At 43.3% G+C, this 27,473-nt stretch overlaps 1 protein-coding gene and 1 long non-coding RNA gene across 5 annotated transcripts in view; one reads left to right on the top strand and one right to left on the bottom strand.

The window, feature by feature from the left end:
• The window catches only part of PDE8A (phosphodiesterase 8A), a 136,418-nt gene extending 116,996 nt beyond the window's left edge, over positions 1-19,422 (top strand). For all 4 annotated transcript variants that reach the window (XM_067697842.1, XM_067697857.1, XM_067697847.1 and 1 more), the window contains 5 exons: positions 453-670; positions 2,170-2,302; positions 4,927-5,094; positions 16,937-17,066; positions 18,145-19,422. In XM_067697842.1, the coding sequence (XP_067553943.1) occupies positions 453-670; positions 2,170-2,302; positions 4,927-5,094; positions 16,937-17,066; positions 18,145-18,251 (756 nt within the window). In that variant the 3' untranslated portion in view covers positions 18,252-19,422. The remainder of the gene's footprint in view (positions 1-452; positions 671-2,169; positions 2,303-4,926; positions 5,095-16,936; positions 17,067-18,144) is intronic.
• Positions 664-16,940, bottom strand: LOC137202384 (uncharacterized). Its single transcript, XR_010932586.1, has 6 exons — positions 16,572-16,940; positions 16,208-16,303; positions 15,386-15,655; positions 14,416-14,591; positions 3,509-5,116; positions 664-1,336 (listed from the first exon to the last, which is right to left on the bottom strand). It is a non-coding gene; the product is annotated as an uncharacterized lncRNA (long non-coding RNA).
• Positions 19,423-27,473: the final 8,051 nt, after the last annotated feature.

The following is a 27,473-nucleotide window of genomic DNA, read 5'->3' on the forward strand; positions in this document are numbered from 1 at the left end:
ACAAAGGTAGCAGCAGAAGGGGGGAGAAAACTATAGACCAATCCCCAGTTAATGTAAGAGATGCATAACTTAAAAAATTATTTCTCTCTTTTATTCAGTAATACTAGTTTATGTTGGTCTAAGTCAATATCTCAGACTAAAGGCCTTTTTTTGTGATGGGTCTAGAGACAGACTTTCTGAGGAGGTGACTCCTGTCTGTTGAGGACACCTGTGTCTTGGTAAGTCCTTAACTTGTGAGACTGAGAATCAGATAATGTTTCCTAATAAACATGCAAAGATGAAACTGTGTCTGAGTGGAGATGGGAAAACTGAGTTTGCTCAACATTATGCTTTTCTCAGAAATCCGAAATATCCTTACCTTAAAGTAATAGGGCAGAAAGAAAACTACTACCCAGAAGGCTACCTTGCTTTCAATGCCTTGCCCCAATTTTTAAATGATCTCTTGTTTTCAGCAAACTTTAGATCCACTTGATGAGGTCACTGCCCTCATTGCAGCCACTGTCCATGACCTGGACCACCCCGGGAGAACAAACTCCTTCCTGTGCAATGCTGGGAGTGAGCTGGCCATTCTGTATAACGACACTGCTGTGCTCGAGAGACACCACGCGGCCTTGGCCTTCCAGCTGACCACTGGTGATGATAAATGCAACATCTTTAAAAACATGGAGAGGTAAGAACAACGAGTTGGAAAGTATGTTTCCTCTCTCTTTTTTTTTAAAAACAATTTTATTAAGATATAATTCACGTACTCTACAGTTCACCCGTTTAAAGTGTACAGTGGTTTTTCTTCTATTCAGAGTTGTGTGACCATCACTACAGTCGAAATTTAGAACATTTCCATCACCCCGCAAAAGAACCTCGAGCTCACTGGCAGTCTCTCCCCATTCCCCCCTCAACTCCCACAGCTCTAGGTCTACTTTCCCTCTCCATAGATTTGCCAGTTCTGCACATTTCACATAAATGGAAGCATCCCCAATATGTGTCTTTTGTGTCTGGCTTCTGTCACTTAGCACGATGTTTTCAAGGTTCAGTTCCTTTGTGTCTTGACATTCCAAGACGACAAAGTATAAGGCAGACACCTCGAGAGACCCAGAGAAGCTGTCACCTTACATCTCTGCCTGGAAGACTCCACTCTGCCCAGCAGACGTCTCGTCGTTGTCTCTGTTCACACGTCACTTCTTTGCGGAAGCCTTCCCTGACCCCTCACATTAATTGTTCAGTCCCAGGTTCCTTCGTTTGCCTGATTCTGGTTTGACTGTTAAGCGCTGTAAGATCACAGTGTCATATGTCTTCTCTTCCTCACTGTGCCCTCAGTGTCTAGTATGGGGCCTGATAACTGTTAGGTGGAAGAAGTGATCTGTCAGGAACACTTACCAATTTGGATTTTTAAGGAAGGCTTTTAAACTTTTAAGGGATTTAAAAAATAACTCCCTTTTGCCATGTTTTAGAATTTCATACGTGGACTTAAAGTTGGTCTTATTCGTAGTTGCCTGTATATATATCAGTTACCTCTGGAAAAAGTCACAAGACCCTGATAACTTTGGTTGTCTCCAGGGAAGAGAGCAGGGCAGCTGGGGCTGAATGGAGATGGCAGTTTATGTACCTTTTGAATTTTTAATTATATCATTTCCATCCTCAAAAAATAAAAACTTTAAAGTAATTAAATAAAAACAAGGGCTGGAGGAAGAGGTAATCAAGTATGCCCTGTGATTCTCTCAGCTTTCAGAAGGTCTGCCCTCTACGTTTCTGGGCACTAAAATTATTGGGTCTCAAGGTTCCTCTGTGTAGAGTACATTCTTCATAACCCAGACCTCCGTCTTCATTCAGAGAGCTGGCTTTGGTCACCCCTGCTGCATTCCATCTTTTTTTATCTTAAGAACTATGTGCTTTTTACTTCAGAACGACAACACCGTGAACATTGTGTCTATAGTCTTACCCATAAGCTTCTGATTTTAACTTCTGTTCAGGTTCCCCTTGCTAACAGCAATCTAGGCAGTAAAACCTTTAACTTCCACATTCTTTTGAAGTATGCCCTGCCACTGACTTCCAGTGCATTAGAATTTTAGCCACAGTGGACATGTGTCCTAGATAATAGCTTGTTTTCAGGAACATCTGTCTGGTCTGGATCAGTAACCGGCAGCAGCCTCTCTCGTTTGTTGTCTGAAACAGGAATGACTACCGGATGCTGCGCCAGAGTATTATCGACATGGTCTTAGCCACAGAAATGACAAAGCACTTTGAGCACGTCAACAAATTTGTCAACAGCATCAACGAGCCCTTGGCAGCATTAGAGGAAGATGGGGTAAGCGAGCTGGTTGCAAAGGGAGCTTGTGTTTGGGGCCCTTATTCCTATGTGTTGTGGGGAAGCACGGGCCTAGGATATCACGAGTGTTATCATTACCCCCATTGGGCTCACTGAATTTAATTTCCATTGGTTAAAAAGTTAAAGTACAAAAACTTGGAAGGAAAAAAAAATAGGATATACAAAAATAGATATGAAAACTCTGAAGGGAGGGTCAGGTTTTAGATAAACTGCCTTTAGCTGGGTGGGCCATTCCTGAGCCCTTTCTCAACAGTTGCCCCCTTCCCCTCTTCTTGCGCATTTTGGGGTCCGTTGGAGCCCATGAGGTCTCTCACCAGCCACGCCCTGCTGTGCATATTCTGTGGTAGCAGCAGCTGTCCTCTGTTGGTCTGTGTCAGAGGAGGGTGGGGTTGGGAAGGATTCTGTATTTGGACCACAAGGGTGACATTATCGTTGCTCCTCATTTTTGGATTTGAGGCATGGAGCCCAGAACAACTTCCTGGCAAGGAGAACATTAACCCTTTCCCCAGGCAGGAGACCACGGCTGAGGAAGCAGCCCAGTCTGAGTTCTCATCCTCGTTCTCCTTCACCACTTCCTCGTCTGTAGAATGGGTATAACAGGTCTCAAGGCATAGGACTGATGGGCATGGCACAAGGTAGGCACTGAATAGATGGTATCTGTTATACTAGATTCAAGGTGAGAGCAGCACCTAGAGAACATGCTCTTCTCATGAACCCTCTTCCTTTGAGGCCCACGTGCCTGCCCTACCACCCCATGTGCACTGAACATCTCGGCATCAGCTCACAGCCTTTTCCACATTCCTCCTCCCCAGCGCCTGTCACCACGCACAGGGATGACTTATCCTCAGGCTAGGATGACAGCTCCTTGAATTCTAACTCTACTTCTGCAACTCATGTGTTAGGCCATGGCTTTTGACTATCCCTGGCTTTCTAGCTTATTACCCTTCACCCTTGTTCCTGTTTCACCTGATTGGAAACCTGTTGAGAACTCTGCTCCCTTCACCCTTCCCTGTTCTTCAGTTTGTCAGTCTGCCTTTTACTTCACTCCCTTCCCAAGGACTTGCAGAGCAGAGGCACCCACACCAGCCTCTCACTGACTCATGCCCTGCCATCCTGGAGAGGGCTGGTTATTGCCTGGGCTACTGCTCCTGGCTGACCCCGTTCCCACAGAAAGAAACCACATACCTCGTAGACTTGGGTTTCCTCCATCTGTTCTGGGAAGTTCCTAGACTTAGCTGAGTCTTCCATTCCACTTGCCAGTCAACGTTTCTCATCTCTTTTGTCGGTACTTGGAGTTACTTCTGAGAGACTGGAAATCAGTATCCAGTGGGTCAGAGCAGGGACAAAGTATCATGAAAGAAAATGGTTTCCAGCTGGCAGTACTGTAGTCACACACCTGAAGAGAGAGGGGTCAGCACAAACCTGGTCGGCAGTGGGAAACAAGGAGAACTACTGAGGACACTCGCAGTGTCCACTCTGGCGCTCTCCAGGAGACTAGGCAGCCTGGGCTCGGGATGCCTCCTACCCATCTTGATGGTAGATCTGTCCCCACTGAGACAGGATCATCAGGCCTTCTTAGACTACTGTGACTACGCACAGAAATCACATGACTGACTCCTCTGGAAAGTTGCCCGACGGGCACAGGATCAGAATGAGGAGATGCTTGCTCATGCCTCTTACCACGTTCTTTGCCCCAGGACTCCCTCTTCCAATCTGAATTTGCTTCAGGGGGCCAATAAGCAGAGAGTCCCTCACACCCTGGATTGAGATTCCATATCCAGAGGGGCTCCTTGTGAATCAGATAGCATGTGGTACTGTGAATAGACAGAATCCAGGACTAAAGGTAGAACTTAGGTTCTTATCCTGGCTCAGCTGGGTAGCTTTGGACAAGTTTCTTCACCTCTCAGGGTCCCAGGGTTCTCATCTGTAAAATGTAATAGTGTAAATAATACTGATTTTCATGCCTACCACAGGACCTTTTTGTGAGTGCAGACCAAAAGAGAATGACTAAGTCCTCTGTACACCATAAAATGTTAGGGCAGTGTTGAGGACGTATCACTATATCTGACACAGCCTTGGTACACGGACAGCTAGTTCCCCAGATCATACCTCTCACAGAGCTAGGTGACTGGAGATTGGCGTGTGAGAAGCAGAGCCCCTGGTGGACTATAAGATGCTTTGTTATGAGGGCAGAGAAATCTTTTATTTTTCAGTTCACTCTGTTTTTTAGTGAATATAATAAAAGATAAAGCCAGTCTTTTGAGTGCTTACCAAGGGAGCATGATAGACATAATAGAACAGAAAGAAAAGGTAACTGTGAGAGTGAGAGGAAGAGCCAAAAAGAAGAGGAAAGGCAGATACGCCAACCTCCAGCGCTACCCTCTACTTCTGGGTCCTGCTGGAATCTCACTAGGCCTTGGTTTTCCCGTTTGTAGAGTAAGGGGCCAAGCTCAATCCGCAGAGTATCCTCCGCACTGTTTGTGAGATCCTAACTTGTAGATCCTGGGCAGTGCCTTACTGTGGTTACAGTGGGACCGCAGGAGTAAACCGGCTTGGTACCTGGGGCCCCATTTTGATTGCTTTGAATTCCACTCATGTTTTAGGAAACTGATAAAAATCAAGAAGCCATAATCACTATGCTCAGAACTCCAGACAACCGCAGTTTGATCAAACGAATGCTGATTAAGTGTGCTGATGTGTCCAATCCCTGCCGACCCCTGGAACAGTGCATTGAGTGGGCCGCACGTATCTCAGAAGAATATTTTTCTCAGGTAAGATGCAGCTTCTTAATTCCTTAAGTAAAAGAGAGAGAAACACCATAAGGACCGTAAGAAGTAATGGACTTAAAACTAGGAAGTAGAGTTCTAAATGCAATTCTGTCCTTGAAGAACATTGCCTGTATTACAGGCTTACTGGTTATAATTCTATTAGTTTTCCCTTGTCTGAAAATGTATTTTATTTTGCCTTCATTCTTGCCAGATATTTTCACTGGATATTTGACATTTTCTCCTAATAGGACTTTAAAGATGTTAGTTACACTGTTGTCTGCCCTTCATAGTCTCTCTGGGTAGGAAAAATTTCTTGTGAGGCAGAAAAAAAATTAGAAAATATAGTGGCTAAAATATTTCCAAATTTAGTGAAAGATACATACATACAGATTTAAGAAACCCAACAACTCCTAACCCATGCCCAGGCACGTCACAGTCAAGCAGCTACAAGCCAAAGATACAGAAGAAATTTTGAAACCACCCAGAGAAAAATGATAGATTACTTATAAAGAGAAGAGTGATTCTCATCTTTTATAAATTCATGTCAGAAACTATGCAGGCCAGAAGACACTGTGGAACAACATCTTTAAAATGCTGTTAGGAGAAAACTGTCACCCTGGAATTCTGTATCCAATGAAAATATCCTTCAAGAATGAAGGCAAAAGAAACACATTGTGAGACAAGGAAAAGCTAACAGAATTCATCACCAGTAAACCTGCAATGTAAGAAATGCTAAAGGAAGTTCTTAAGGCTGAAAGGAAATGATACTAGATATAAACTTGGATCTTTAGGAAGGAATGAAAAGCACCAAAAATGGTAACTAGCAAAACCACAATGAAATATCACCTCATATCTGTCAGAATGGCTATTATCAAAAAGATAAGAAATAACAAGTGTTGCCAAGGATGTGGAGAAAAGAGAGCCCTTACGCATTGTTGGTGGGAATGTAAATTGGTGCAGCCAGTATAGAGGTTCCTCAAAAAATTAAAAATAGAACTACCCTATAATCCAGCGATTCTACTTCTGGGTATTTATCCAAAGAAAACAAAAACACGAACCCCAAAAGCTGTACACACCCCCATGTTCACTGCAGCATTATTTACAATAGCCAAGTTGGAAACAACCTAAACATCTACTGATGGGTCAAGTGGGTAAGAAGATGTGTGTGTGTGTGTGTGTGTGTGTGTGTGTGTGTGTACGTACACACACACACACACACACACACACACACACACGCAGTATTTAGCCGTTAAAAGAGAATGAACTCTTGCCATTTTTGACAACATGGATGGACCTTAAGGGCTTTATGCTAAGCGAAAAAGACAGATACCATATGATCTTACTTATATGTGGAATCTTACAGAGAACAGATTGGTGGTTGCCAGATGAGTGAGTTGGGATGCAAAATTGGTGAAGGGAGTCAAAAGGGTACAAACTCCTAGTTATGAAGTAAATAAGTCACGGGGTTATAATGTACAACATGGCAACTGTAGTTAATACAGTACTGTATATTTGAAGGTTGCTAAAAGAGTAGATGTTAAAAGTTGTTATTACCAGAAGAAAATTCTGTAACTATATATGGTGTCAGATGTTAACTAGGTTTATTATGGTGATCATTTTGCAATATATGCAAATATTGGATCATTATGTTGTACACCTGAAACTAATATAGTGTTGTATGTCAATTATAACTAAATAAAAATAAAAAGACAAAACACTTTAAAAAATGGTAAACAGCTGGATAACTATAAAAGATTTTTTCCTCCTTTTAATTTCTCTAAATACATAGAGCTATTTTAAGCACAAATTATAACATTGCATTGTAGAGGATAAAATAATTTAAATCATACAGAATATGTTCTCCAGCCACAGTGGAATTAAATCAGAAATCAGTAACAGTAAGGTATCTAGGTAAACACCGACTATTCAGAAATTGACAACACATTCCTATATAATCCATAGGTCAGATAAAGGAAGTTAGAAAATATATAGCAGTAAATGTTAATAAAAGTATATTAAAGTTGTGGGATGCAACTAAAAGTGATTAGAAGGGACATTTATAATTAGAGAAAAAGCCCTAAAGTTAATGACTTAGATTTCTCTTTAAGAAACTAGAAAAAGAAGACAAAGTAAAGCCAAAGTAAGTAAGAAAGAAATAATAAATATAAGAGCAAAAAATGAGGAAATAGAAAACAGACAGTAGAAAAAATTACAGGAGACAAGATGGTGGAGTAGAAAGGACTTGAGTGCATCTTCTCTTACGAAAACACAAAAATCACAACTGACTGCTTAACAACCATCAACAAAAAAAAGACTGGAACCTACCAAAAAAGATATTCAACATCCAAAGACAAAAAGCCACAACGAGATGGTAGGAGGGGCACTTTCACAATATAATCAAATCCCATACCCACCAGGTGGGCGACCCACAAACTGGAAAATATATATCATGGAGGCTCTCCAACAGGAGTGAGAGTTCTAAACCCCACGTCAGGCCTCCCCAGCCTGGGGGTCTGGCATCAGGAGGAGGAGCCCCCAGAACATTTGACTTTGAAGGCCAGTGGGGCTTGAGTGCAGGAGCTCCACAGGACTGGGGGAAACAGACTCCACTCTCGCAGGGCACACACAAGGTTTCACATCCACTGGAACCCAGGGCAAAGCAGTGACTCCATATGAGCTTGGGCCAGACCTACCTGTGGGTCTTGGAGGGTCTCCTGAGGAGATGGGGGTCATCTGTGGCCCACTGCCAGGGCAAGGACACTGGCGGCAGAGGCCCCTACGGGATATTCCTTGGTGTGAGCTCTCCTGGAGGTTGCCATTTTGGCACTGAGACCTGGCCCCACCCAACAGCCTGCAGGATCCAGTGCTGGGATGCCTCAGGCCAAACTACCAACAGGGTGGGAACACAGCCCCAGCCATCAACAGACAGCCTGCCTGAAGTTGTCCTGAGCTCACAGCCACCTCCAGACACACCCCTTGACATGGCCCTGCCCATCAGAGGGACAAGATCCAGCTCCACCCACAAATGGGCAGACACCAGTCCCTCCCATGAAGAAACCTGCACAAGCCCCTGGACCAACCTCACCCACCAGGGGGCACACACCAGAAGCAAGAAGAACTACAGTCCTGCAGCCCAAGGAATGGAGCCCACAAACACAGAAAGTTAGACAAAATGAGATGGCAGAGAAATATGTTCCAGACAACGGAACAAGATAAAACCCTGGAACAACAACTAAGTGAAGTGGAGATAGGTAGTCTGCCTGAAAAAGAATTCAGAATAACAATAGTAAAGATGATCCAAGATCATGGAAAAAGAATGGAGGCACAGACTGAGAAGATACAAGAAATGTTTAACAAAGAGCTAGAAGATTTAAAGAACAAACAGAGATGAACAATACAATAACTGAAATGAAAAATACAGTAGAAGGAATCAACAGCAGAATAAATGAAGTAGTAGAACAAATAAGGGAGCTGGAAAACAGGTTGGTGGAAATCACTGCTGCGGAACAGAAAAGAGAAGAAACAATGAAAAGAAATGAAGACAATCTCAGAGACCTCTGGGACAACATTAAATGCACCAAAATTCACATTATAGGGGTCCCAGAAGGAGAAGAGAGAGAGAAAGGGCCTGAGAAAATATCTGAAGAGATAATAACCGAAAACTTCCCTAACACAGGAAAGGAAACACTCAAGTCCAGGAAACGCAGAGAGTCCCATACAGGTTAAACCCAAGGAGGAACGCACTGAGACACATATTAATAAAACTGACAAAAATTAAAGACAGAGAAAAGCAACAAATAGCATACAAGGGAATCCCCAATTTTTCAGCAGAAATTCTGCAGGCCAGAAGAGAGGGGCAAGATATATTTAAAGTGATGAAAGGGGAAAACCTACAACCAAGAATACTCTACCCAGCAATGCTCTCATTCAGATTTGATGGAGAAATCAAAAGCTTTACAGACAAGCAAAAGCTGAGAGAATTCAGTACCACCAAACCAGCTTTACAACAAATGCTAAAGGAGATTTACAACTACAAACAATTACAAATGGGAGAGCTCACCAGTAAAGGCAAACATACAGTAAAGGTAGGGGATCATCCACACACAAATATGATATCAAAACCAGCAAAGAGGTTTTGAGGAGAGTACAAACACAGGATATTGGAAATCCATTTGAAACTAAGAGACCAGCAACTTAAAACAATCTTGTATATATATAGACGGCTATATCAAAACGTCATGGTAACCGCAAACCAAAAAACTACAATAGATAAACAAAAAAGAAAAAGCAATCCAAACACAATACTAAAGATGGCCATCAAATCACAAGAGAACAAAAGAGGTACGGAAGAAAAAAGACCTACGAAAACAAATCTAAAACAGTTAACATACATATCGATAATTACCTTAAATGTAAATGGATTAAATGCTCCAACCAAAAGACATAGACTGGCTGAATGGTTACAAAAACAAGACCCCCTATATATGCTGTCTACAAGAGACCCACTTCAGATCTAGGGACACATACAGACTGAAAGTGAGGGGATGGAAAAAGGTATTCTATGCAAATGGAAATCAAAAGAAAGCTGGAGTAGCAATACTCATATCAGACAAAATAGACTTTAAAGACTGTTATAAGAGACAAAGAAGGACACTACAAAATGATCAAGGGATCAGTCCAAGAAAAAGATATAATACTTGTAAATATATATGCACCCAACATAGGAGCACTTCATGATATAAGGCAAGTTGCTAACAGCCATAACAGGAGAAATCAGCAGTAACACAATAATAGTGAGGGACTTTAACACCCCACTTACATCACTGGACAGATTATCCAGACAGAAAATCAGTAAGGAAACACAGGCCTTAAATGACACATTAGAGCAGATGGACTTAATCGATATTTATAGAGCATTCCATCCAAAAGCAGCAGAATACCCATTCTTCTCAAGTGCACATGGAAATTCTCCAGGATAGATCACATGCTGGGCTATAGAGCAAGCCTCAGTAAATTTAAGAAAACTGAAATCATATCAAGCATCTTTTCCAACCACAAGGCTATAAGATTAGAAATCAACTACAAGAAATAGAAACTAAAAAACACAAACACGTGGAGGCCAAACAATATGTTAGTAAACAACCAGTGGATCACTGATGAGATCAAAGAGGAAATCAAAAAATACCTAGAGACAAATGAAAACGAAAGCATGACAATCCAGAACCTATGGGACATAGCTAAAGAAGTTCTAAGAGGGAATTTTATAGGTATACAATCTTACCTCAGGAAACAAGAAAAAAATCTCAAGTAAACAACCTAACCTTACACCTAAAGCAACTAGAGAAAGAAGAACAAAACAAAACCCAAAGTTAGTAGAGGGAAAGAAATCACAAAGATCAGAGCAGAAATAAATGAAATAGAAATGAAGAAAACAGAAAAAAATCAATGACACTAAAAGCTGGTTCTGTGAAAAGATAAACAAAATTGATAAACCTTTTTCTTGATAAAACTCATCAAGACAAAAAGGGAGAGGGCTCAAATTGATAAAATTAGAAATGAAAAAGAAGTTACAACTGACAACACAGAAATACAAAGGATCGTAAGAGACTACTCCAGGCAATCATATGCCAATAAACTCGACAACCTAGAAGAAATGGACAAATTCTTAGAAAGGTACAACCTTCCCAGACTGAACCAGGAAGAAATAGAAAATATGAACAGACCAATCACAAGTAATGAAATTGAAACTGTGATTAAAAATCTTCCAACAAACAAAAGTCCAGGACCAGAGGGCTTCACAGGCAAATTCTATCAAACATTTACAGACGAGTTATTGGAAAAAGTACTTTGTATGATTTTGATCTTTTAAAATTCATTGACTTGTTTTGTGGCCTAACATACATATATTCTATCCTGGAGAATGTTCCATCTGCACTTGAGAAAAATATGTTCTGTTTTCGGGTGAATGTTCTCTATGTCTATTGGGTCCAGTTGGTTAACAGTGTTGTTCAAGTCCTTAGTTCCTTATTGATCTGGCTGTTCTATCCATTATTCAAAGTGTGTTATTGAAGTCTCCAACTATTATTGTAGAAGTGTCTGTTTCTCCCTTCAGTTGTCAGTGTTTTCTTCATATATTTTGGAACTCCAATTGTTTGGTCCATATGTGCTTATAATTGTTAAATCTTCTTGGTGAATTGACCCATTTATTAATAATGTCCTTTGTCTCTTAGAACCATTTTTGACTTAAAGTCTTTTTTGTCTGATATTACCAAAGCCACCTCAGCTTCCTTTTGGTTATCTGCATGGAATATCTTTTTCCATCCTTTCACTTTCAACCTATGTCCTGGTATCTAATGTAAGTGAGTTTTTGTAGACAAAATATAGTTGGATCATGTGTTTTTATCAATTCTGCCAGCTGTGCCTTTAGATTGGGGAGTTTAATCCATTTACATTTAAAATAATTACTGACAGAGAAGGACATACTTTTGCCACTTTGTCTTATGCATGTCTTATAGCTTTTTTGTCCCTCATTTTTTCCATTACCGCCTTTGTGTTTGATTCTTTTTGTGGCACCATGTTTGATCCACTTCTCATTTCCTTTGCAGATATTCTATGGGTAACTTTTTTTTACTGTCACCGTAGAAATTACATTATAACATCCTGAAGTTCTAGCAGTTTATTTTAAGTTGATACCAGCCTATATTTCAGTTGTATACACAAACTCCTCTACAGCTCTGTTTCTCCACCCCACCTTCTTTTTTTTTTTTTTTTTTAATACATTTATTTTTTGGCTGCATTGGGTTTTCGTCGCTGGGCACAGGCTTTCTCTGGTTGCGGTGAGCGGGGGCTACTCTTCATTGCAATGCGTGGTCTTCTCATTGCGGTGGCTTCTTATTGCAGAGCACGGGCTCTAGGTGCGCGGGCTTCAGTAGTTGTGGCTCAAGGGCTCTAGAGTGCAGGCTCAGTAGTTGTGGCGCACAGGCTTAGTTGCTCCGCGGCATGTGGGATCTTCCCAGACCAGGGCTCGAACCCATGCCCCCTGCATTGGCAGGTGGATTCTTAACTACTGTGGCACCAAGGAGGTCCCCCACTTTGTTCTTGATGTCACAAATATGTTCTTGATGTCACAGTTTATATATTGTGTGCCTATTAACACAGATTTGTAATTTTTATGCACTTGTCTTTTAAATCCTGTAGAAAATAAAAAGTGGTATTTCAAGCCAAAATTGCAATAATACTCTTTTTCATATGTGCTTATGTATTTACCTTTACTGGAGATCTTTATATCTTTATGACTTTAAGTTGCCATCTAGCTTCCTTTCACTTCAACCTGAAAAGACTCCCTTTGATCATTTCTTGTAGGCTAGATCTAGTGGTAATAAATTTTCTCTGCTTTTGTTTATCTGGGAATGTCTTCATTTCTTCCTCATTTTTGAAGGACAGTTCTGCCAGATATAGAATTCTGGGTTGACAGTTTTTTTTTTCTTTTAGCCCCTTATGTAATTATCCCAGTGCCTACTGGCCTCCAAGGTTTCTGCTGAGAAATCAGCTGATCGTCTTATTGAGACTGTCTTCTTGTGTGTATGTGATGAGTCGCTTTCCTCTTGCTGCTTTTGAGATTCTCACTTTGTCTTGGCTTTTGACAGTTTGGTTATAATGTGTTTCAATATGGTTGTTTTGGGGTTTATCCTACTTGGAGTTGTTTACCTTCTTGGATTTGTAGATGTGTGTTTCTCTTCAAGTTACGGCAGTTACAGGCTATTTCTTCCTCTTTTTTTTGAATTTATTTTTTTTTATAAAGCAGGATCATTAGTTATCTATTTTGTACATATTGGTGTATATATTGTCAATACCAATCTCCCAGTTCATCCCACCAACACTATCCACGCCCCCGCTTTCCCCCCTTGGTATCCATACGTTTGTTCTCTACATCTGTGTCTCTATTTCTGCCTTGCAAACTGGTTCATCTACCATTTTTCTAGATTCCACATATATGCGTTATTTTTCTCTTTCTGACTTACTTCACTCTGTATGACAGACTCTAGGTCCATCCACGTCTCTGCAAATGACCCAGTTTCGTTCCTTTTTATGGCTGAGTAATATTCCATTGTATACATGTACCACATCTTCTTTATTCATTCGTCTGTCAGTGGGCATTTAGGTTGCTTCCATGACCTGGCTATTGTAAATAGTGCTGCAGTGAACATTGGGTGCATTTGTCTTTTTGAATTATGGTTTTCTCTGGGTATATGCCCAGTGGGCTATTATTTCTTTAAATAATCTCTGCTCCTTTTTTTTTTTTTTCTCTCTTTTCTCTTTCCTACACTCTGATAATGCATGTATTTGTTTGAGGTTTCCTGTAAATTACTTAGGGTCTTGTCACTTTTATTTCTTTTTCTTTCTCCTTTTCAGACTTGATAATTTCAAATGTCCTATCTTCAAATTTTTATTGATTCTTTCTTCTACCTGCTCAGATCTGCTGTTGAACCCCCTCTAGTGAATTTTTCAATTCACTTTTTGTGTTTTTCAGCTGCAGAATTGTTATTCGGCTCTTCTTTATAATTTCTATCTCTTTATTGATACTCTCATTTTGTTCATATATCATTTTCCTGATTTCCTTTAGCATTTAATCCATGTTTTCTTTTAGCACTAGTGCATATTTAAGATAGTTGTTTTGAAGTCTTTAATAAATCATTGCGGGTACCTCTTCAGGGATGGTTTCTGCCAATTTATTTTCTTCTTTTGAATGGGTTATGTTTTTCTGTTTCTTTGGGCTTGTGATTTCTTTTGTTGTTGAAAATTGGACGTTTGAAAAAACAGCCACCTCTCCCAGTCTTTGCACTTTGGCTCTGTGCCAGGAAAGTCTTTCGCTAATTATCTGGGCATGCTCTGAGTCTTGGGGTTAGCCCAGTGTGAAAGCTTATGGTCTCTTCAGGTCTTTTCTGAGCATGTCTTCCCCTCTATATACAGCTGCTTTTGAATATCTTAATTTCCCCAAGAGGCTTTTCCTTGGGGCCTTAAATGGTGCATTTGTTTGTCTCCACCTGTAATCTCTTACCCCAGGCATCTGTGTGTCTGTCATCTCCATGCAGCTTTCCCAGGCAGTAACCATTGCTTTTCCACCTGAGAGCTGGATTAGGTGAAATAGAGGCTAGTCCTTTAGACAAACTCCAGACAGGTTGTAATGTTGTAAATGAGGTCAGCTCTACACTCCTTCCAGTTCGATTTAAACAGTTGAGAGCTGGGCTGCTGTCTCATCCGGACCAAGACTGTGCTAGGGAGGAGTGGGGCAAGGGTGAGTAAAAATACCATGACACTTCCTACCATTTTGAATATGGCTTTTTCTTGATTGGAGATTCACTTGGTTACTGTAGAATCTTTGACTGTCTCCCAGGCATGGAGATCTCATTGGTGGCCTAGAAGTGGGGCATGGGCACGGAGGACTTCATTGGCAAACAGTGGTCTTCAAAAGCGAATAGGGCCTGAGAAGCTCCATGTACCTGTCACATTGGGCCAGAGAGAAGAAATACAAGCATGAGCGTTTTCATTGCCCTTCAACAAGGCAGCTGCTTCCATGTGGAGGGGAGGGCAGGCCTAGAGTGCAGCACTGACAGAAAAGCCTCTGGAGCCATGAACTGCTGAGCTCAGTGAGCCTCTGCTATGGCTTTCCCAAGAGAGCTGGTTCATTATCCAGCACGACCGGGGGGGAGTGCCAGGAGAGAGCACCCACCCTGTGGTACTGCTCTCTGAGCCAGACAGGCCAGTGGGCTGTGAACCTGAGGCTATTCCTGCACCCTCCACCCCTTCCCATACACACCAGGGCAGAGACTCACGTAGAGCTAACCCTGCAATTTTCTGCGACAGCACTGGGGGACGGGGCTGCCAGCCTGTGGCCTAACAGCAGAGGCTTCACCAGCCAGCAGAGGCCAAGACTTGGCAGTATTCCCTACTTAGTCTCTTCCCAGAGCACCCTCACCCTACCTTCCACACCTCCTGGAGTGTGCTCCTGGCCGGACAACTGGTGTAGATAGTCTCTGCCCTGCCTCTCAGGGCTCCCTGGCCTGTACAATCCTAGTCAAGTGTGTGCGACTTGGCTCCCTGGCCTGGAGCGGCAGGGGCTCTTACTGCTGGCTTCTGCCCTGACCCATAGTCTAGCACCATCCACCTGAACACAGGGAGCACAGGCCTCTTTCTTAGCCCTGTCCCCGGCACCCTCAACACCCACCTAGCATAAGTACATCTCTGCAGCACAGTGCTAGGTACAGTCCCTCCTAGGAAAACCCCCAAAGGTTACCTGCTGCCCCCAAGTGGAGATTCCATGTTGAGAGCTGTAGTGAGTCATTGTCACTTCCAGGGAAAGTCACCTGCCGTTAGCTGTGGGGCCTAGTTCTTCCAGTCGCCCGGGCCTTGGATCCACCTTTGTGCAGGGCAAGGTGGCTTCTAACCAGTCCCTGCTGGTGATTGCCAGGCCTCGGCCAAGACAGCAGAACAGAAGTGAACGGAACAGGGGAGGCAGCTGCTGGCCAGTTGTCAAGATCAACAAGGGGGACTGGCCCAGTTTGCCCTGTGAGAACAGTTCCAGGGGTAAGAGTTGGATGGACAGGCTCCCAAGCCCCAAGAGTAGGTTTTCTTTTGGTCCCGCTGAACACCTGAATTCTTGTCCCAGTGCTGGCCGCTCAAGAAATGTCCTCCACTCTCCCACAGCCCCAGATGGCCCACAGAGTTCAGCCACCAGAGTCAGGCTTCTGGCAGATGGCCGAGCACACCACGTACCTCCTGTCCTCAGCCCTTGCTCTCACTGACTGGCCCTCCACAGCCCACGACTGGTCAACAATTTATCTCGTCCCAGGATCGCCACCCCTCTGTCATCTTCTCACTATGCCTGGCCCAACAGGGCAGCCTGCCCGGACCATCAGGAACAATGATCCAGGTGCCCCTGAGGACAGCTGTGCCTTCCAGAGCCAGAGGATGGCTCCAGCCCTTCTAGCCAGGCCCACCCCGGCCTTACTTGTCCTACACTCAGTCCCCCTCATCCTGCCCCTCGTGTGACCGTCTGCTTAACTCTCAGCCCTGGTTGCCTGCTCCAGCAGGGACCTCTCGGTGATTCTAATCGCACCTCATTCCCACCTCGTTCCAGGAAGACCTCCTGCTTCATCATCATCCTCCAGGCATCCCCTCATCCTTTTCTCCAGGACCCTTTGATGAAAGCAACCTTATGAATAAAAAGAACAAGAAACTCCTTTATATCTTTCAAGATATACTTGCCTTTCCCCCCAGTATCTTATATTTTCAGTTTTTTACAAATCTTTCTGGAATCCTGAAGATGTTCTGGAAGCGTCTATCAAAGTACATAAAAAACTCATCCCAGAGCTCTTTTTTACCTCAAGCGTGTTCATAACTTTTTCAAATAAAATAATTTGGCCCAAGATGAGAAGCAGCCACTTGTCCCTTCTCTGTGAAGGGGGCTGTTTCTCACTCACCATTGCCGCCCTGGATCAGGCCCTTGAAACGCCTGCTGGGTGGAAGGATGGCTGAGCTGACTAGTGTGCTCATGCACCGCAGGTACCATTTGCAGTCGTACCTCAGGAGCTTCAGCAAGAGGGTTCCAGGTGTTGAAAATGTGGGTTGGGTTGGGGTGTCCTTGGTGCCCCTGGCATAGAGCAGCCCCCATCGGGGATGACGTGGTATGTAGTGGCAGATCCGGGTTGTTGGCTGGTGCTGCGATCGGCTTCTCCCCACGAGCACTCTGGGCTGCCAGGAGAGGCTTTTGGCAGAGGGGTTGCTGCTGACGGGGAGTGGAGCCAGATACTGGAGCCTCGTAATTCTGGCATTTTCTGCTTTGCAGACTGATGAAGAGAAGCGACAGGACTTGCCTGTGGTGATGCCAGTTTTTGACAGAAATACCTGCAGCATCCCCAAATCTCAAATCTCTTTCATTGACTACTTCATCACAGACATGTTTGCTGCTTGGGACGGTAAGAACGCTTTGAGCATATTTCCCTCAGTAACGGGGAACTGCATATTAAGTAGTGCATAGTGTAGTTTTTGACTGTAGATATATGTTTGGGGGCTCAGACTTTGAAGAAGGGCTGAGGAGAAGCAGTGAGCTGACACCGAGGGCCGTGAGGGCGGGGTGCTCTCTGTACTCTTCCTCCTCAGCTGCCCCTGGCCCCAGGGGCTAGACGTTGTTGTGCCAGTTTCATAGATGAGAGGATTGAACTTGGGGCTGCACAGCCGGTGGTGGAGAGCCCAGGATTCAGAAACACTTACGTTGACTCCAAAGCCCACGTCGTTCTGTGGGAGCCCTTTTGCCATCTGCTCCCCCAGCTTCTCCCGCCTCACGTGGTAGCCGACCCGAGAGCAGGCTGGTCTCTGACGGGTACACGTCCCTCTTCTTTAACCTCAGGTGCCTGCAGGAGCCTGTCACGTAAAGGACTCTCAGGGAAGGGGCCCCACTAATACTCCCTGTCCAGATCCATGGGCAGGAGACAAACCCCCATCTCAGGGTGCTGGGAGGTGGGGGAAGGACGACTCAGACGGTGGAAAGAGCTGCAGCTTTGGGGCCAGACTGCAGGCTCTGCAGCTCCTTGAGTCCAGATTCATGGCCTCTCCTGGCCCCATTTTCTTCATATGTAAAATGACTTGCTCCCCACTCATGCCCTAGGGCATGTGCTGCAGGTGGAAGATGGTGGTATAAATTGGGGGGGGAGCAGGGAGAACTCCCAGGAGAGCCAGTCAGGGCCTAGGGCCTGGCTCCTGGCACCCTGGGCCCCAAAGGTGCTGATCAAATGGTGAGTATGCAGATGAGCTCCCCTTCTGCTTCACCTACCAGTTGTCAGCTCACCAGGTGGTTACAGAGGAGCTGCTGGCACTGAGCACAGGACTTGGCTTTAGTTCATTCCGGCCACTGGGTTTGCTGTGTCTGCTGAGCACTGTGCAGTTGTCTGCTCCTGTCTGCCCCTCTTCCGTAAAATGCTCTCTCCTTAGAAAGCCTCAAAGTCTAAATTTACTGAGGCTGTGAAAGGGTATCACAGTGCCATCTTTTTTCTCTAGCCTTTGTAGACCTGCCTGAGTTAATGCAGCATCTTGACAACAATTTTAAATACTGGAAGGGACTGGACGAAATGAAGCTGCGGAGCCTCCGCCCACCTCCTGAATAGTGGGCAGCACTGCCTGGGGCCCTGACGCTGTGTCCCTCCAGTCACTTGGGATTCCTGAGGGCAGTCAGATTTCCTTGGTCCTTTCGTCCCCCGGTCTGCAGAGCCTGTAAGAGCACACAGGGACGTCGGCAACCTTCTGTAGCCACCATCTGATGCCATTGCCATAAAGTGAGACTTAGTCCACTCAAGGTACCTGGGCCTGCTGCGGGGGGGCTTCAGAAAGTCACGTGAGAACCATGGTTTGCATTCACGTCCGTTAAAACATGAGCTCGGGACTGCCCCCGCGAGGGACGGTGATGGATTTCCTGCCAGTGACAGAGAGTGTCTTGTTGCAGTTTCTCTGTTATGTTCAGCACTTAAGAACAATCGGATGGCAATGGCAATCGGATTTTTTCACATCGTAGAAGGTGCAATGACTTCTCTTTTAAAATTGAACAGAAAATGCAAAGAAATTTTGAAGTTATTAATATCAATTATTAAAATGTTTTATTTATTTTATTAGAAGTTCAATATTTTCTATGAATTTAAAAATACTTCAAAGCCAAAGCCAACTTTTAAATGCCATAACCAAATTTACATGATTCATATTCATTAAATATGTATTACTTTGTGTACAGACTTATTTTCATAATGCAAATTTAAAATACAAAATGACACATTTTTACTGCACTATAGAAATATTTGTGTATGTTAAACTTTCCTGATTGATGCTAATTGGGAAAAGCTGTTTTGTGGGTGGGTCTGATTCTAGAAGCACTCAAGGAGAAGGGCTCCTGTACAGCAACCAGAGCTCAGAAACTGCTCTAGTTGTCTGATGGGCTCTGCAGGTGACTCCCCAAAGTGGAAGAAACTAGGACTTCACACTTTTTTCCTAAAATTTTATAATTGAATTTCCAAAAGTCTGCCTTATTTTATACAGTGTTTCTATGAAATATTCTCCATAAAAACAGAGAAAATGCAGTATTTAGTGAATTGACATTTTATAACCAATCTGTTTTCATCTGCATTTTGCTTCCTGAAATGTATAAAGGTTCTGTGTCTTCACATTTTGAACAAAAGTAGTACCATAAAAAATGACACGTGATGACATGTCAAAGCGCTTGCTCTTTCCTTTTAAACTTGTTTTGTTCCAGATAAAAGTGAAATTAAACTATTTGTTTTTAAGACAAAATGTGCCACCTTTTCTTTGAAGTTTTATACTACTTAAAATACTTTTTTTTTCTCCCTGTAAATAAAGAAGATACCTTTATTTTACAGAAAAAAGATGAATGGTTAAATGACCTTTTCAGGGTCACAAAGGGCCAGGTGAGTATGTTGACAAATTCTCAGATACCTTAATTAATTCACCAGTTGGTACCCATTCAGAGAGATCATGCACCCTGGAGGGGCTCTCAGGGATGGGTCCTGGGTACCTGATGCCCATTCAGAGATGTCAGGGCACTCTGGAGGTCTGACAAGGCCAGCCCCTCAGGGGTCTCTTTCTTTGTCTAAAGAAACAAAGGCCCCTTTTTCCTGTGTGGAGACATGTGACCTAAGTTGATAACTGTGGACTGATGTGGGAAGAAAGCCCTCTCCGCTCCTCTAGGTGCCAGGAAAGAAAAGGAAATGATCCCACAAGGAACTCAACCATCATGAGGTAGAGACAGAAAAATCAGAAGGAGACTTTAAGTATCTTAACATGTTTGAAGAGGTACAAGAAGCAACAGAAACCATAAGGTAAACCAAAGTAGTTTTGAAAAAACTAAGATTTGAAAAAGAACCAAAGAGACATTCTAGGTATGAAGGATACAGTCATCAAAACAAATGGAGGGACTTCCCTGGTGGTCCAGTGGCTAAGACTCCACTCTCCCAATGCAGGGGGCCCAGGTTCCATCCCTGATCAGGGAGCTAGATCCCCCATGCATATCGCAACTAAGAGCCACATGCCACAACTAAAGATCCCGCATGCCACAACTAAAAGATCCCTCATGCCGCACCTAAGACCAGCACAGCCAAATGAATAAATAAATAAATAAATGTGTTTGTTTGTTTGTTTGTTTGTTTTTAAAAAGGAAAACTTCTGTACAGGTTTAACAGGAAACCAGACATAACTAAAGAGAGAATTAGTAAATTGGAAGACTTAAGGAAATGACTCAGCATGCAGCACAGAGATTAAAAATGGAAAATGTGAAAGCAAAGTTAGTTAAAATACGGAGGGTAGAATGAAATGCTTCAAAATGTGTCGAAACTAGGTGATCCAGAGGGGAGAAGAAATGGGGAGAAGCACTATCCAGAGAAAGCCTGCGAGTCCCTCAGGACTTGACAGATGCAAGTCCGTGTATTTACAGGGCACATCAAATCCCAAGTAGGAGGAATAAACAACACAGTAAAACTGCAGAGCATTGAGCTCCAAGAGTAAAAGCTGTGAGAGAAGACAGATGGCTTACAAAGGAACCAGTGTTAGACTGCCATCAGACTTCTTCTCACGTGCAACAACCAAAAGACAAAGGAGTGATACACTGTGGAAAAAACTGCTGGAAGAGATACTTCGTTAACATGAGTTCAGAAAGAAGAAGTAGGGTATAGAAAGCAGTGGTAAACAGACACTGGTAAACATCCAGACAAAACTAAGCAGGTATATCTGAGTGGGGGAAAAAATAACAGCAAGAACTGGGTCACATCCTGAGGTTCCAGGGTATCTGTATTTTGGGGGACACTATCCAGCCCGTTACAGACGGTGATATCCATCTTGTGCACACACTCCTGTTCTTAGCTGCCTGCTCTGATGAAGCAAGCTGCTGTGCTGCGCGCTGCCCCATGGGGAGGCCTAATACATGGCAAGGAAGCAAGGGCAGCCTCCAGCCCACAGCCACCATGGAACTGAGTCATATGCCAGCAACCACAGGAGTGTGTTAGAAGCAGATTCCGCCACAGCTCCAGCAGACACACTGACCACAACCTTATGAGAGACCCTGAGCCAGAGGACCCAACTTCGCCACACCTGGGTTCCTACCCACAGAAACCGTGAGAGGGTAAACAGCTAATTTTATGCCAGTAAACTACGGTAATTTGTTACAGGGTAACAATTAATACACATACGATACACAGCAGTTAAAAGGAATGAAGCAGAGCTACAGATGTCAACTGGGAAAGGCTTAATAATAATATTGAATGAAAAGGCTAAGTTGCATTATGACAGCATTTGCGTCCGTTTTTTGCATACCCAAAACAATACACTATAGTTCATGGAAAAATTAATAGTAGGAGCATTCAAATGCTCAGGGAGTTTACAAATACTGTGAACTGGCTTGTGCGACACTAAGCCCCTGGTGTACACACGAACTAGAAAACCACAAAATTTCCCTCCACACTCCCTTGCACCAGGTTTCTGTATCTAATTTAGGTTCCCCTGTCAGATGCAAGGCTCTGATTTAGAAATGCGTCAACAACGGAGAGCACACGTAGAGGCATCGGGTTTTGAAATTTCTCTCCACCAGCAGCTCTGACTGCAGTAGAAGCAGTGAGCCTCTGGGGCTGCAGCAGCTGCCTGGGCGTCCCAGCCCTCAAGTGTGGTTTAGGGAGACTTTCCAGGAAACTCAGTCACGAGTCTGTTTCTTTAGCCCTTCCACTGATAAATCCCTTCCACTTCAACTAGCCAGAGGGGGTTCTCCGGTCTCAAAATAAAGGCTCTTGACCATGACCACTAGGACACACACTCCAACTTCACGAAGGCAGTTACCTCGGGCAGGGGAGGCACTGGTACTGGGGAGACTTCAAAGGGAACTATCTGTACCTTTTGGTTTCAAAGGCAAGAAATCTAAAGCAGACACAGCAAAATATTAACAGTGATTCTGGTGATGGGTATATCAGTTTTTTAAAAATATATCACTATACTTTTCTAAATGTTGAAATATTTCATAGTCTTTTTTTTAATGTGGAGATCATGCCTGGTGATAAGATGGCTAGGAGAATATTTTATCTTTGACAAAGTCTAAGTAGTATACAAAACAGGGAAACCATATGAAAAAATAATGAACTCAATTATAAAATAAACATATTCTAGATACCAAACACAATAAAAGAAACAGGGATGTGACCAAAGACTGAGTTCTCCACTGGATATAATAGTAACTTGATAGTGCTATGTTTTCTGGATGGAGATACAAGCCACTCATACCCATGATTAGTGATGTGGGAAAGTAAAAATAAATTTAAATATCTTCCAACTTTAAAAAAGGAAAAAGAAAAAAGAAACAGGGAGGGGCTTCCCTGGTGGTGCAGTGGTTGAGAATCTGCCTGCTAATGCAGGGGACACGGGTTCGAGCCCTGATCTAGGAGGATCCCACATGCCGCAGAGCAGCTGGGCCCGTGACCCACAATTACTGAGCCTGCGCGTCCGCAGCCTGTGCTCCGCCACGAAAGAGGCCGCGATAGTGAGTGGCCCCCGCTTGCCACAACTAGAGAAAGCCATCGCACAGAAACGAAGACCCAACACAGCCCTAAATAAATAAATAAAATTTTAAATAAATACTCCTGTTCTCTGTTTAAAAAGAAAAAAAAGGGAAATGTTTGTAATTCATTCTACAAAAAGCTTACTTCTAGAATACTGATTTTTTTTTTTTTTTTTTTTTTTTTTGGTACGCGGGCCTCTCACTGTTGGGGCCTCTCCCATTGCGGAGCACAGGCTCCGGACGCGCAGGCCCAGCGGCCATGGCTCACGGGCCCAGCCACTCCGCAGCACGTGGGATCTTCCCGGACTGGGGCATGAACCCGCCTCCCCTGCATTGGCAGGCGGACTCTCAACCACTGCGCCACCAGGGAAGCCCTACAATACTGATTTTTGGAAACTTTTAACATAAATAGTAGGAAGAAATAGGATATGATATGAACAGAAATGACATGAACAGAAAGTTCATAGAAAAAAGTATAAAAAGATTCTTAACGGTTATGCTAAATCTAATAGTAATTGAAATGCAAATTAGAACCAATTTGAGATATTTCTCACTTTTAAGATTAGTAAGGAACAAAGAGCTTGATAACAGTGTGTTGAGAAAGGTGTGGACACAGGCACGCTCATACATGGCAGGTGAGTGTAAATTAGTACAACCTCCGTGGAGGGCAACGTTGCCAAATCCAGCCAAATCACAAGTATATGTGTGTTGTGGCCCAGCAACTCTACTTCCAGAAATCAATTTCCAGAAATATCTGCCAAAGATATACTCACACATGGGAAATGATACGTATACAGAATTATTTATGACAGCCATGCTTGTAATAGTAAAAGATTGGAAACAGATGTCTATCATTAAAGAAGAGTAATTACGTAAATAAATGATAGTATGTCCCTACAATAGAACCCTACGCTTTTTTAGGTATGAAAAAGAATGAGAAGGGGACTTCCCTGGTGGTCTGGAATCTGCCTTCCAATGCAAGGGAGGCGGGTTCAATCCCTGGTCAGGGAACTGAGATCCCATGTGCCGTGGGGTGACCAAGCTCGCACAACACAGCTACTGAGCTCGCGCGCTTCAACTAGAGAGCCTGCATGCCACAAACTACAGAGCCCACATGCCCTGAAGCCTGTGTGCCACAATTAGAGAAAACCCACAAGCACAACTAGAGAGAAGCAGTTGTGCCACAACAAAAGATTCTGCATACCTCAACGAAGATCCTGCGTGCCGCAACTAAGACCCAACGCAGCCAAAAATAAATAAATAAAAAAAGAACGAGAAGGTTCTTTGTGTGCTGATATTAAGAGATTGCCAACATATATTAATACGTGGAAAAAGAGCATAACACGGAATATACATATATGCTAGCATTTGTTTAAATGCTAAATAAGTTTAAAATCTCTGGATGTACACACAAGAAACAAGTGACATGGACTGCCTCTGGTGACTAGCAGTCATAGCCTAGGGGAAGACTCTTCATTCTATGTCCATATGTGAATTCTGAACAGTGCTCCTGATGAATACAAAAGGTTTGAATAAATGAAAAGGCACAAACCCTATTTTCACGAGTTAATTTTGTAAAAATGTCAATTTCTCCCTAAATTATTCTATGAATTCAGAATGATTCCCAATTTTAAAACAATCTTTTTAATCTAGCTGTCATTCTAATGTTCATCTATTGTATGAAGGAAAGGAAAATTCTGAAAATGAAGAGTAAAGAGAGAGGACTAGCCCAAGACATGCAAACATATCATAAAGCTGCCATGATTAAACCACTGAGACACTGACCCCTGCAAATGAGTAAATGGAACTGAATAGAGCCAGAAATATAACCAAACACACCCAGGAGTTTAGTAGAATATTAAAGGTGCTGCTTCACATCACTGGAGGAAAGATGGATTTATTCAATAAATGGTGTTGGGATGACTACGTGGCTATCTGAGAAACTGATTCTTAATGCACCAATGCTTTAGAAGTGAAAATTAAACATAGAAGTATTAGAAAAAACCATGAAGAAATTATCTTTATCATCTCACAGTGGAAAAGGCATGATATAAAATCCAGAGTTTAATTCACTTCGTTATACAGCAGAAACTAACACAACATTGTAAAGCAATTATACTCCAATAAAGACGTTAAAAAAAAAATCCAGAGTTTATTTCAAAACAAAGCAACGAAACCCTGCTAATTTCACCCGAGTTTAAGAGAGAAGACAGTCTGCCCCTGGGCCAGGGCCAGCAGTGGGCAGAGAGAGATGGTGAAGTTGGCACACGGCACTAACTCAAGCAACCATGGGCACCATGCAGAAAACTCATGGGTGTGCATTACAGCTGTTCATAAGTTTGGAAACAACCAAAATGCCCAGCAATAGGTGAGTATTAAGAAGAAAAGTTTGGTATGATTCCAAACTGGAGATCTTTGCAGCCAGTAAAAAATAATGATTTAGAAAATTATTCAGTGAAATGGGGCAAACTCAAGGCGGTGTTATTAAGTGAAAACTCGTTGAAGAATATGGAATGACCCATTTTGGAGGAAGAGGGGAAGATACATGTGATTAGAAAAAAAAAAAAAGACTAGAAGGAAATGCACCGGCATGTTTGCAAGGGTTGTTACCTCTGGAGACTGGGGTTACTGGGGCTTCATTGCCCACCTTGTGCTTTTCCGGGTTTCCCCAAACTTAATACATGTGATTATTTCTATAGTTAGAAGGCCCTAAGGTTTGAAATCTGAATGACGGAGAAGGTGGTGTGAGTCACGTAACTAGGACTCAAGAGGGGAGACGGCCAGTCCAGACTTGGACGTAACCGCTCTGATGGCCTGTGGACACCCAAGGAGGGAGCCAGCTGGAAGTGAGGCCTGGACTCTGTAGTGAAGCCTGTGTCGTCTTTAGCTCTGTGGACATGACACAAGCCTTGAAGTAGTCAAGGGCAAGGTGGGGAGGGAACAGCTGAAGGGCACAGCTGTAAACCCTGCTGTCAGGGTCCACAGGGCAGCTACAGATGAGGCCTGAACCCCCAGGGCCTCCCAAGGCTGGAGAGGAGCAGAGCAATGACAGTGCTCCAGATTTTTCACCTCCTGTCTGAGCAACCTCACAGAGGACTGTGGCGAGTGGGCTCTGCTAGCATGTCCTTGGGGGCAGAGAGGGGCCAAGCAGTGAAGCAAAAGTTACCAACCTGGGAGGAGAAGGTTTGTGTGCCCACCTTGTTTGAGCTGAACCTTTCCATAAAGGAGAGAAAAAGGCCAAAGAAAAGTAAGAAGTAGTTTTGCTCCCCCATGTTCTTCAAAGAAATAATTTGATGTGGAAGAACTGGCTTCTGAGTCACAAGGAAACCTTTTCCCCAAGGATTGGGATCAGAAACAATGGGGAAAGGAATTATTAAAACCATCAGTTCACAACAAGCTCAGGAAGAAGCTGAATAAACTTTGAACAATTTGTCTCATCCTGCTATAAAAAGAGGAAATTTCGGAAAGTTAAGAACCATCACGTGTGTACAGTTACACGCCCTTTCATTCCACTGACACGGTCTCAAATCACGAGAGAAACAAGAATGTCTTCACTCCTTCCCAAAGGCCTATGCGCAAGAAAACAAAGCCCTCAGCCCCTCACCTCTCACAGTGGGGGCAGTGCACCGGCAGTGTGGGCGCTGGCTGGACACGCAGCCCTCTGGGCCCACAGACCTGCTGCCCAGAACCTGCATTTCAGCAGTCTGTCTCCCTCGGTCCCGAGCACACTGATTTTGAAAAGCGTGGTTTAACAGACGCTCTCTGTGCAAAATGAAAAGCACCCTGCAACAAGGTGTTTTCACAAGCCACCCTTCCCACTTCCTCTCACCCCCACTTCACCAGCACCTCAAACCCCAGCTGAAAGGCCCCATTCTTGTCCCATGGAATAGATCCTATTTAATCTAGAAAAGGAGGAAACACACTCGGCCATCAGGAAGCAATAGCGTTAACTTAGGGGCCAAAAACAACACTGCAGACGGAGAACAATGCAAGAGGCGGCGTGGGGAGGATCAAGGCAGCTTAGCTGGGCGGTTTTGGTCACTAAGACAGAAAGGAGGCCCGAGTGCAAATTACATGTGGAGGGTGGACTGGGCAGTGTTTTTATAAAAATAGAAATAATGGTTTAAGAACTTATCTGAGGATTTTCAGATATTAAAAATAAGTTTCCTTCCAGACAGAGAGACTGGCCTCACATGAGGCACTGGTTTCTCACTCTATTGTTCAGCTCAAATTATCCCAAAGTACCTAGCAATTTGGCCACAAACCTGGTTTAAGGCCATGGCCTGTAGGCGGGGTGGAACTCTCAAAAAGAAAATGATTTCAGAAGGAAAAAAGTGATTTATGTTCGAAATGATTTTATAAAAAGACTCAAGTTTCCCTTAAGATTAACTTTTAAAAATTGAAAATTAAATATTTTTTAGTATGCTCCATTCCAAAAATGTATAGTTTCCAGAATTTCACACAAGATTAAAAATGAAGATTAAAACAAGCTAAAGGGAGGATAAAACATGCTACAATGTTTCATAATTGCTACAAGTAGCAGTAAATTTAGCTTGGAGTTTCCTAGCAGCCAAAGTAACAATTAGAACAAGATCAGTTCAAAATTGATAACAACACAATAAGCAGGAAACTCTGGAAGTCTTTTCTTAGAGATTTGAGAAAATTTCTCCTGTGGGATACTCTGTAAGGTAGTTCTGGTACTTCTGACTAAATGCTGTACTTGTACTATGACATCAAGACCTTAGAACTGGGGACTTCCCTGGTGGTCCAGTGGGTAAGACTCCCTGCTCCC

This window comes from Pseudorca crassidens, chromosome 1 (genome assembly GCF_039906515.1).
Source record: "Pseudorca crassidens isolate mPseCra1 chromosome 1, mPseCra1.hap1, whole genome shotgun sequence".
Lineage (NCBI taxonomy): Eukaryota > Metazoa > Chordata > Mammalia > Artiodactyla > Delphinidae > Pseudorca > Pseudorca crassidens.